We start from the raw sequence: 12,687 nt of genomic DNA on the forward strand, positions 1-12,687 counted from the left end.
CCGGCGGGCTTGAGTATGCCGCGGCCGGCGGACTTGACTGAGAAACGGCCGGCGGGCTTGACTTTGGAGTGGTTGGAGGGCTTGAGAATGCCGCGGCCGGCAGGCTTGACTTCGGAACGGCCGGCGGGCTGGAGAGTGCCGTGGCCGGCGGGCTGGTTATGGCTCGGGGCCGGACGCTCTCCAGACACCGGAGGATCCCTTCCCTACTGCTTAGTACCGTGGTGTCTGGGAGGTCCACGGGGTGATGGTAATTGGCCCCGTGCCAGAACAAAGAGTTGATGGTGGCGTCATCTAAAGCCGTCACTGCGGCGATCCCGCAGAACTCCCTGGCATACTCGACGAAAGCAAGGGAAAACAAAAGACTTTTAAAACGAAAACAAAACGGGGAGAAGGAGCGCCGCTTACTTTTCTGTCTTGGTCCGGTATTCCGTCACGTTCGCTACTGTGAGGGAGCGCTGAGCGAGGAACGAGGAGACGAGGAGTAGGCCTACATCACCAAGGAGACTTTAATAACATTCAGGGAACCAGGAAAACACACGTAGCAGAGGAGGTAGACATATACAAAACACGGAACAGAGTCTGACAGTATATTTATTATATATATTTATTATATATATTATATTTATGTATATTTATTATATATATAAAACATAACACATTCATATTTAGTTACAGATGCTTATAGCATTTAGGGCATTTTTGGGAGTATGTGACAAGAAATGTTGCTTGATACAGTGGATAATTTTTCAGCTGCATATTAAATAGTCTAATCACCCATTATATGAACGTACACCGTAATGAAATAACATTTAAACAAGTTGATAATTGATGAGGCAAATTTATCTTTGTCATGTGATACCCCAAGGTTCAGTGTTGTTAATTAACATTGCAGAACTCAACATGCAAATTTAATGTAATTTTAAATAAACTAATTGTTCAAGTTTTAGGAGAAGGATCAGAGAACTTGAAGGTGAGACTGGTTGTTGTTGTTGCTTGTTTGTTTGTTTGTTTGTTTGTGTGTGTGTGTGTGTGTGTGTGTGTTTTATAGATAATTCTACATACAAGACGGTGAAAATGCAAGCAAGCAGTTTGGTCTTAATTAGATGTACTTCTACAGATCTGACACACTGCAAAATACTGTGCAACAAAACATAATTGAGAATGAATGTGGTTAAAGACTGTGGGGAATGTTGGTATACCTTAAAACCCAGAAAAACAACAAAGATGAGAGAAACCCAGACAAAAAGCTGACAGGACAAAAAAATAAAGTGATGAAAGCAACTTGTTTAGTCTTTATCATTCCCTCCATTATTTAGGATTTCTAAGCATCTTGCAACAAGAATTAAACATATTTCACTCTAATGTTTAACATGTATTTGACCTGTTTATTTTTCTCCAAAGATTCTTTATTTTGAAAATTGTTTATAATAATTAATATTTTCTTCTCTGTATTCAACCCTCCATACACACACACACACCTCATATATTCTCCTGTTTACTTATTAACCCTTGTATGGTGTTCAGTCTGTGGGACCCGTTTTCATTTTTTATCAAAAGAAAAATTATATGATTAATTATTTTTTCAAACTCAGGCTCATTGGCCTTGGCTCATTTTCTGTGAAGAACATACAGTATATCAGAACAAATTTTCAATGATCACACACTGTACACACCCCTACATATTTATATTATATACAGGACGTTTGGGTCTATGGGATCAGAATCCTGCCAAATGTATTGCAGTCACAGATATAATGAAAGGACAACATGATTTTGTGTGCAAGTCGGATACTTTTGCAATATCATTTTAAAATATTGTGCAATAAAATTGTACTTGCGTTTTTAAATTTTGGTTTCACGCTTGTTATTTTTTTATCCGTGACTGCAATACATTTGGCGGGATTCTGATCCCATACGGGTCCACTGGACCCGGGCCTAATAAAAGTGTGGAATTTGTAGGTCCTGTGTAACTTCACTCTGTCCTCCTCCTGTCTGAGCCTGCTATTAGTGTGTGAGTGTGTGTGTGTGTGTGTATGTGATGTGTGTACCTGTTTTTCTATTCTGGTGGGGACTTAAACCTGAATACACACAGACTCATGGGGACTTGTGTCACGGTGGGGACCTAAATTGAGGTCCCCACGGGTAAACAAGCTAATAAATCACACAGAATTAAGTTTTTTGAAAATCTAAAAATGCAGAAAGTTTCCTGTAAGGGGTAGGTTTAGGATAAATGTGATCTAACAAAGGTAAAGGGCAGATATTAACCATATATGCAGTTTATATTGCTTGTAATTGGGATGAAGTAAACATCTGTTGAGTATTTTAACATAAAATTTTTGATTGTGTTGAATTAAAAACAGCAGGTCCACCAGACCCACAAACACTGGCTGAATAACAAAAATATGAACACCACACAAGGGTTAAATGATTAGTCAGGTGGTCCGGGATTTGTGTATGAAGGGAGCAGAGAGGAAATTTAGTGTCAAGCACTGTGTCATGAGTTTTATCGCACATCCACCTCATTAAACTCACTCAACTGACCTGCAACTTCAGCTGTCTGGGCTGAAAACACACCTCTTCTTTCCTCAAACAGGCTTTCCAAAGCCTAACCAGACCTCCACCTCTCTTCAGCATCAAGTCTACAACTGCTGACAAACAAGAAACCCTATGAACATTTCAATAAGCGACCAGGCTTAATGAGCAAGCAATGTTCACCCAAGTGCTCCAACCTTCAAAGTGGCTGCTGCTGATTATGGGAGATTTACATCATGGCAAATATTCAGACAACACAAGAGTGCTGAATGAAACATAGAGTATACAGAATACAGTATTCATAATGTATCACTGAAATATCTTGACTGTTGTCTATTTTGGATAAATTTTTTTAGTAAGTATCCACATTAACAAACAAACAAAACAAATAAATAAATACATATTTAATAAAATAAAATCTATAATAATATTATATTATTATTAATTACATTTTATTATTAAAAGGTGGTGCTGTTTGAAACCTACACCCTCAGGGCATGATGGTTGCAATGCAAATTCCAAATGTTGCAAACTGATAAAGCATTATGAACATACAGGCTCATGTCCTCACATTCAGATTTGTGTTATAGTCATATGGTTTTGCGCTTCAAAAATCCACATTAGTGAGGCTTCATTTCAATAAAGTGCTGCAGTGATGACGTCATTTTTGTAGGCCAACTAGGAACTTAGCACTCTAGCTCCCTCAACAAAAACCCAATAGGATTTTGGCTTTTGGAATATTGCAGAAAATAAGCTCCGTGAACAACAAAAGTCTATGATTCTTACATATTTTTCATTATGATAATCATCACAGATGTAACTTCGATGTCTTTTGAATCTTAAATACAATGCCAGAAGTAAAAAGCTAAACATAGGCTATAAACGAACTACACCAAGGTTGTATTCTGGCAACTTTTTCAGTCTTTTAAACATATCCTTGACAACCTCTTTAGTCCCTTTCATCCAATTGTTAGCAACCACCTTTACCAAGAGGGATGTATCTTATGCTGCTGAGTAAAACATGAAAATATCTTGAGCTTGTGTTAACAGACCTTATTCCAAGCATTTAACCAAAAACTCATTCAAAAATCTAATTACTTTGGGCCAATGGAACCAGGAGTGCTAAAATGAGACTAATTTCCGGGTTTGGGCCTACAAAAACACGTCATCCCTGCAGCACTCTGTATGATCTGAGCCAGTTTTGTTGAAAACTGGACTGTACTCAAATCTGTTTGGCAGAAAGACAAAACCATTCAGGTGCCTTCAGGGTATGGTTACATGACAAATACCAAGATTTCCTTCGATATGTAAAAGCATTTTGAATACAAAAATGCCCCCCTTTCTATATGACATCCTTGCCAGCAAATTCATTGATGCACTAAATGCAAATGTTATATTTTGCTAGAAGATTTGAGAGACCAAAACTGGCACCATATTGATATCAGTGTCTTAGAAGATTAAAGAACTAAAAAACCTATGAGCATCAGAGTTAATGGCCCCCTAAATTCATGAAAGAATGAGGGCATGAGTAACTACAGTTTCTGAACAGAGCATGAACTGTCATCTGTTTACAAAGTCAGTCAACTTTGGAGATATCTTTAGGCAGAACCGAGAGAGAAAAAATAGAGAGGTAGACAGTGATCATCCATCACTCACTCTTTCAGTGTTGATTAGGATTCTTCTTGAAACAGTGGGATTAACAGTGATGGCTCAAATAGGCTCAACTGCCTCTGGAGTTTTGCAGATGTTCGACAGGATTCAAGAGAGCAAACAGGAGAGACAATTTGTCTCTGTCTCATGGGAAGTTTTACTGATTAGAAGTGAATTTGCCAGTGCTTAGAGAGAATAGAACAGTTTTTGTTCCATTCAGAACAACGAGACACCATGAGTCAGAAACAAACAGATACTGTTTTTCAGATTTCTTTCATTAATAAGCTATGTTGCATTATTCTTTTTCATGCAATACATATGCAATTTATTTTAATAATATATTATATAATTATTTACATGATAATATTTCAATATACTGTATATATTTAATATATCATACTATTATTTTAAGATAGTTTTTATTTTAAAATAGTCATTATTGTTCATTACATTTTTGCTAATCGCATGAAATATATATGCAATTATTAAAAAAGTTTTTTTTGTAAATGTTTACTTTTATATTTCAATTAGGGCTGAACGATTAATTGCATTTGCGATAATATCGCGATATGAAAAATTTCGATTTTTCAATCGCAGAGGCTGCGATTACACGGTCACGTAGAATAATAATAATGTTAATCTCTCTATACTTTTTTTCAATGTTTCAAGTGATGCAGGTGTTTTTCTCCCCTGTAGGTTTTTTAAATTAAAAAAACATTAATTTTTCATGATGTTTAGTGAAATTATTTGGTAGTCTGAGGGGGGCGCAACCAAAAAAAACGCCCTCTACTACTAGCCACCTCCCCGGCTACATATGCACTACTTGCTTTATGCAAGCACTATAAATCACTATACAGGATTTACCCTATTATACTTTATCGACACGAATTGATAGGTGAAACAACGTAGGTTTTTTTAATGAAAAAACACAGATTTTTCATAATGTTTAGTGAAATTATTTGGTAGTCTGAGGGGGGCGCAACCAAAAAAGTTTGAGAACCACTGGTTTAAAGTTAACAGACAGTGTTTAAAAAGTGCAGTGCACATGTTTACATATGTTTATTACAGTGACTTTGAATTACCTAAAGTAGTGTGGTAAAGCAACAGATTTGTTTTGATATTTCTGCTTTTATATTTATCTACTTTAGTTTGTGTGATTTGTTACTGACTTTCATATTAATGTTTACACCAGGCTTATTTGTCAGTGCTTTATGTTGTCATAATTATTACATGCTTACAAGGTTGGAAGTTCAACAAATCAGTCAATATACTGTGATTGTAGTTGTTAAATAAAAATGTCATTCATATCAATTCATGCATCACCTAATTTCATCGTAACGTATAGGCCTGGCCTACAGAAAAGAACATTTATGTTTAATCTATCTAATAGTGTGTTGGTCATACTATACAATGATTTATAGCTTGTCTTTGTTGAATAATACAGAACATAAAGAGCTTTAAAAAAAATAATTGCATATTAAATCGCAATCGCAATATTGGTAAAAAAAAATCGCAATTAGATTATTTTCCAAAATCGTTCAGCCCTAATTTCAATAACTATGTAATATATTTTATTATTTTGTTTCACAGGTTTATAATATTATTTTATTTACTATTATCACTAAGGATAGAAACACATCACCAATTTTTTTTTTTTCATTTATTTATCATATTTATTGCAGTGAAACAGTGAAAATGAAGTGTGGAGGGAACTGCTGAGATGCTGAAAAATGGTTGAACTAAAATAACTGCTCTTTACAAAAGCTCACAGAGAATTTGTTCACTGCTCGCTATTTCACTGCTTTTTCTGGGGGGGAAATAAATAAATAAATAAAAAACACGCATTTGTTGGCCTGTACATTGATAAAATGCTTGGCATTTAAAAACAACAGCGCTGTACAGCGCAGATTGAGCCCACATCAGACAACCTATGAAAGCACACAAACCAAATCACCAAAACAAGCACTTAGCACATCTGTCAAAAAACATAATCCAGCCACAATGGCCTTCCGCTTATCAGCACAAAGCCATCAGTATTCGCCGCCAGCGAGCATGCTGCTCTTTCTCATGATAATAGACTGGGGGTGGAGAGGTGATGAGAGGGAAAACCGCCGGCGTGCCGTATTCCAGGTCAGTGTGGCACACGTCCCTGTGATGTGGAAAACTATCTGCTGAGGGCCCATCTGCATAGTCCACAGCCCCATTTACATGGCACTTCATCAGCAGAGTTGTGTTTGCCAGCCCAGCCCTTCCCACATGGTTTCCCCACTGCACTCAGCCATTCAAACACAAATGAGTCTGCCAAATTCAACTCCCTCGAGAGTTTGACGACAGTCGCTGGGTTTTGTTACCATTTCATTTCCATATATTGAATAGAGGAGAAAATTGCTCAGTTTTGGATACGAGATGAAATGAGAGGGGGAGACAGAAAGAGAGAGCCAGGAAGAACCTGTGAAATAGAGGCTACTCTACATTTCCATGCTTTATGGCTGGTTCTACCTTTAACGGTTTAATGTGCAGCTTCGAAGTAAAGTGTTTGCACGAATACATGTATTATGCACAGCATAGGGAAACCCTGGGCGTCAGATAGTGAAATCCTAAAAACCGTCGGTCCAATTACAACTTGTGTTCTATTCTCACCAACAAAACCCTCTTAAAGTAGAATAATTTTTATGAATTAAAATAAATACAATTCTAAATAAGAATAAAATAATAATAAATAATAAAAACTCCAATATCATAATAATTTTGCTGTAGCTGTTGGTTCATGGGTGTGAGGTGAACACAATGAAACTGGCACACATTGAGACAAGAGTGATCCATATAAAGATGGTAGATTTTAGCTGAAAGGTTGAACTTCAAATCTGATAAAAGGTATTTAATTTTAAAATTATTTGTTGTATGATTTACAAATACAATATACTTTTGTATACATTTGTAACTCTTTTTAAAACTTTTGTGTTTGAATTTAGCTGAATAGTCAAAAATAGGTGGTGTAATGGCAAGTTTCATTGTGAAAATACCTCATATAGAGGGGACACAAAAGGTCAACATGTGTTCAATGAATATATATATATATATATATATATACATATATATACAGGTGCATCTCAATAAATTAGAATGTTGTGGAAAAGTTCATTTATTTCAGTAATTCAACTCAAATTGTGAAACTCGTGTATTAAATAAATTCAATGCACACAGACTGAAATGCAATTATGTAGCAAGCAAGAGATGGTTTCTAAAAATGTACATAAAAGCTGAATGGAAAATTTTGCCCCATATTTGTGATGACAGACTGGTTATGCCTGCCTAGCACAATATTTATCCTACTTTCATCACCCTATTTTGGGTATCTTCAGTTAAGCACTTAGAACAATGGAAATCTGAAAAACTAGTATTGTGCTATTCTCTCACAGATTGAGTGCCTCATTTGTCACAAGTGCTTCACTATAAATGGAATAAAAACACTGCTAAAATTTGAAAATGGACTCATTACAGATTACAATAAAGTACTTTTGTAAAAAAAAAAACAAAAAAAAAAAAACATGAATATGAATTATTCATACTTTCATGAATAATGAATAACCACTTAATATTAATGAGTTATACTGTAAGTGAGTATAATAACCAAAATAACTTTTGAAAATAATTTAAGAAGCTTTGGGCTTGGATGGCGAATCATATTTATGCCTTTTTAGCTATTTAAAAATAAAATGTAGCTTTGGAAGTAATTGTGTGAATTTTTTATATTTGTATTTTTTTTTTAATGTATTTTGAGGCAGGATGCAGGTGGATTATTTGAAGTGGATTATTAAAACTTATTAAAGTAACAGCATCAGTATTTACGTTGATATTTTCTTTCATAGTCAGTTATCCATAATGCTTCAAGGTCAGAGCACTTCAGGCTTGAATGAACAGAGAGGCAGAGAGAACATGACACTTAAAAACTATTACCTTAATCAGATTCATAGTCTCATATGACTGCTGAAGTCATTTACAAGAAGATACATGTGACTCACACTATTATGAATGTATTCCTACCCAGGAGAGCTAATAACACACACAGAACAATAAGCATCTGTGCTACTGTCAATTCATAAGGTATAAATGATTTCCGGCCATCAAACACACACGTGTCTCATACAATTCATATCAAGCACATTTGAATATCAATTTCAGCCTTTCTGTCTCAGCAGCATCCACACCTACAATTTCAATAGTATTCCTCTTCATTTGCATTGTGAATTTTACCCTGTCAGCACTGCTATTCCTTGAAAAAGCACTGTTTGTGCACGGTTAGTATAATGAATGTCTGAATAGACTGTGGAGTCAGGGCCATGTTGAAGAAAACAACAACCCCCCCCCCCCCCCCCCCCCCCCAACACCAGATTTTTTTTTTTTTTTTTTTTTTTTAAAGGGGGCGTATTTTTACAATCTTTTTTTTACAACAACCTCCAAAAAACAATCTTTGAGGAGAAGAGAAAAGCAATGAATATTTTACAGGGTGAGCGCAGCGGAGGGCTCGGCGGGGTGGACATTTATGGAGCTTATCAAACCCAGATCTCCCACAGAGGTCTGCACACGGACCACAGACTGTGGCAGCTGTTTATCAGGTGAACTATTGGTGAGTTCCCGATCCAGTAGTGGCTTGATTTACCTCAGTAAGAAAGAGATATTATTCCTGCAACGAAGAAGAAAAAATACGATTGTCCTGAAAATAAGAATGTTCAGCGGCAGAGTTTCCGCTCATTCGGCGCATGCGTCTGTGCATGTGGTTTCATTGAGCTGACTCAGTCTTTGTGTGTGCTCAGCCTGGTGTGGGCTTATGTATTAAAATATTCATATTTTCAGAGGAATCTTTCAATGCTGAAAAGGACACACGCAAAACGATGCTGGGAAATCAAGAGGACTTGAACCTGCTGTTTGACATTCTGACTTTTTCCCCATTCTTTATGCAGCACAAATTTACAATCAGGGCAGTAAATGTCAAATCATAATTAAGATCGCCTTTGTGTTTTCTCTGCCTTATTAAAGGAATAGTTCACCGCAAAATGTAAATTCTGTCAGCATTTACTCAACACAACATGTCATTTCATATCTGTATGCCTTTCTTTCCTTCATGGAACACAAAAGGAAAAGTTTTGAAGAATGTTCATGCTGCTTTTTTACCTACTTTAGCGACTACATGCTTTTGTCATATGGAGCAGCATAAACATTTTTCTAAACAATTCTTTTTGTGTTCTACAGAAGAAAGGGGGTTTTGAATGAGACAAAGCCATTAAATGAAGACAGAATTTTTATGTTTGGGGTGATTCTGTACAAAAGATGGTCACACACCAGAGCAAATGGAGTAGCATTAAAGAGCTGTCTTAAAAATGAAGTGTAAGAAAAGTGCTATTCAAACATGACGGCACCCCAAGAAGAAATCAATCAGTATCTACTGCAGCCAGGTGATGTTTGTATCCTGACAGCCCATGAGGAATGATTGAAGCACATCACATGCTCCGGTTTTGAGCTATCTAGCAGCCTGCAGTGCAATAAGACTGTTCCTTGTCCTGTCGTCACAAACATTCTTTGCTGTTTCTGATGGTCATTTGGTAGTGTAATATTTCAATTTGATTATAATAATAAGGCAAATAGTACTACTATTGCTACTTCTTATGGTTAGGGATTGAGGAAAACTCTACCATAAATGGTGTATCCTGAAACAGAGCATGTGAATTGGAAAAATAAAAAAATCTGTGCATTTCAAGGACATTTCAAGCATGACATCTTGATGACTGAGGCAACAGAAAAACATTTCAGCCAGGTTTGGCCTAAAAGAAACTTTTATATCATGACACCTGTTTCTTTTTGTTAAACCTGGCAAGAGAACTGAAGGGAGGAATTGCCAGGAACATTTATGACTAATATTAGTTATAGTAGCATGAATATAATTTGCATCCAATGTTAATGATGTGCCCTATTCATGTTCTGTTTTGGAATAGGGTTAGCCTTGATGAAAATGCATTATGTCGGTATACTGCATAGGGTTCTGAATGGTCTTACATAAGACTGTGATTTAAAAGGCCAGTCATATTCAGCACTTAGAGACTATTAAATTATCAATGACCAGCAAAGCCTTTTCCTCTCCCAAACTCCTAGAAATAGTGAACCCAGCTAAATATGGTAGAAGCAACATGACAGATTAAAGAAACACCAATATGTCTTCATTGCACATGCTAACATATCTACTTTGGTAGAGTATGGTGTTAACAATAGCACTGTTATGTGTTTGATTTCCAGGGAACACACATAATGTATAAATAAAACTGGCCTTGTCTGTTACTCTACTCTTTTTAAAGAATATAAAAAAATGGCATATCTAAAGCACTGACCTCCTCTTTGATGATGGTTGACCGAATGCCAGCTTTCAGTATCACTGAGACTCTGCTCTCTAAACACGTGAAAACAACTCCTTCATTGAGAATGAAATGTTCCCTGAGAAGGGTCCAAATATTTCACATGTAACATTATATACTGCTCAGCTGGCTAGTTATAATGTGGCAAAGCAGGTCTAGGTGAAGAAGTGTCATTTCTTTGTTGTTCTCCTCAAACCTGCACTACAAAATGTTAACCTCTCTATCGCCATCAGTGATGGAAACATAAAATTGCAAGCTTACAGAGTTTTTCCTCGGTTGAGAGTCGACACTGCTCTTCTTCACAGATCATTCTGATAGTTTGAGGTCACATGGTTGGATGTTATCACCATATCTTACTAGCTACACAAAGATTTAATACTAAGAAGAAAATCCTACAAGATGAATATCTGAAAAATGTGTCATCGGAGCAAGTAGCATAAATGCCACCACAGTAGCCTGACATATTTTCTATTTACTGACATGACTATAAAATAATTCATTTTGAATAAATTAGCCCCAATTCCCCAATTTATTTAGCATAAATTACCCCGAGTTCACTATGACATACTATAGTGAACTGAGGTAAGCCAAGAACATAGTTCTGATTCTCGCTCAATAATGGTATTTGGTTTACTTCTATCCAAAAAGTCTTCCATAGTGCAGGTTTAAAATCAAGGACTGCGATCAACATCAAATTCAGGACAATGTTAGGTGTAACAATAAGTGTAGAGATTAAAGACAAATGCAAAGTATAGCACTGTCTTTATGGATGTAGCATTTTCCTCTACATACAATATTTATTTTAACAATGAGTTTATCTGGTCAGACAAAGAGAGAGAGAGATCACACAAATATCACACAGTAGTTTCAATATTTTCAATAATCTCCACAATGGATTTGGAAGGGGACAGTAGGGTGCATTCATCCTGGTCCCATAGACTTCCTGGACTGGAGTGTCCATCTGTGCTAAGTTCATCCTCTTCCTCAGACTCTTCTTCACAGGACTCCAGATAGTGTCCTCCCAACGCATTGATCCCTGAGTCTTCGGAGCTGGAGGGCGAAGAGCAGTGGCCCATTTTTGGTCCTTTAACAGTCTCCTCAACAGTCTGCTTGTCTTCAGTGTGTGGTTTCTGTGGTGTCAGAGAGGCGGGTTTTATCTGAGGCGGGGTGGGAGGGGCCTCCGTGTGAATTGGGGGCCGCTGAACGTAGCACATCTTGCCGTTGATGCGTTTGACAATGTAGTCATCGATGAACAGTTCGGCAATGTTGCAGTATTTGGGAGATTCGGGACAAGGTGGAGGCAGGAAACAGGGGGAGATGCGGAGGAATCGTTCAGTCAGTGAGATGGACAGATCGACTGTGTCCGTGCAGTCAGATGGAGCAGCCGGCACAGGTGTGCTGGGTAGCTGAGCGACATTGGTCATGGGCTGGTAGACATATTTACCTGTACAGACAGAGTAAAAGGAGATTATTACCTTGATGTCTCAGAAAGCACATACTAATTTGTGAATTAAAATTGTATTACCTCAACAAGACTGGAGCAAGCAGAAAATTTTAACTGAGGCTTTGGGAATATTTAGGTAGAATATAAGAATAGTTTACCCAAAAATGAAAATTTGCTGAAAATGTACTCAACCTCAGGCCATCATGTAGATGAGTTTGTTTCTCCATCGGAACAGATTTGGAGAAATTTAGCATTACATCACTTGCTCACCAGTGGATCCTCTGCAGTGAATGGGTGCCGTCAGAATGAGACTCCAAACAGCTGATGAAAACATCACAATAATCCACTACTAATTCACATGACTCCAGTCCAGAAACAAATAAACCATTAAGGCGTGCTTGATCCGTGCATATTTCTCTCCTGATTCATATGAGGTGACTTTTTCACTGGAGAAAGCAATATTATGGATAGATGACTCATTTGAAGTGATGGATTTGTTTCTTACTAACATGCAGCTTTTCACTTAACAAGATGTTAATTAATGGACTGGAGACATGTTGATTACTTGTGGATTATTCTGATGTTTTTATCAGCTGTTTGGACTCTCATTCTGACGGCACCCATTCAATGCAGAGGATCCACTGGTGAGCAAGTGAT

General features: G+C 37.0%; 1 protein-coding gene and 1 long non-coding RNA gene across 2 annotated transcripts in view; both read right to left on the reverse strand.

The window, feature by feature from the left end:
- LOC107752877 (uncharacterized) overlaps nucleotides 1-10,776 on the reverse strand; it is a 12,746-nt gene extending 1,970 nt beyond the window's left edge. The window contains exons 1-2 of the long non-coding RNA XR_001641401.1: nucleotides 10,563-10,776; nucleotides 2,542-2,645 (exon numbers count right to left, since the gene is read on the reverse strand). This is a non-coding gene — a long non-coding RNA (uncharacterized LOC107752877). The remainder of the gene's footprint in view (nucleotides 1-2,541; nucleotides 2,646-10,562) is intronic.
- A 339-nt stretch (nucleotides 10,777-11,115) lies between these two features.
- Nucleotides 11,116-12,687, reverse strand: part of LOC107752906 (UPF0524 protein C3orf70 homolog B-like) — an 8,549-nt gene continuing 6,977 nt past the window's right edge. Inside the window, 1 exon segment of the mRNA XM_016568980.1 lies at nucleotides 11,116-12,069. Within this exon segment, the coding sequence (XP_016424466.1) occupies nucleotides 11,441-12,069 (629 nt within the window). The 3' untranslated portion in view covers nucleotides 11,116-11,440.

Source organism: Sinocyclocheilus rhinocerous, unplaced genomic scaffold (assembly GCF_001515625.1).
Source record: "Sinocyclocheilus rhinocerous isolate Xijiao unplaced genomic scaffold, SAMN03320098_v1.1 scaffold1252, whole genome shotgun sequence".
Classification (NCBI taxonomy): Eukaryota; Metazoa; Chordata; class Actinopteri; order Cypriniformes; family Cyprinidae; genus Sinocyclocheilus; species Sinocyclocheilus rhinocerous.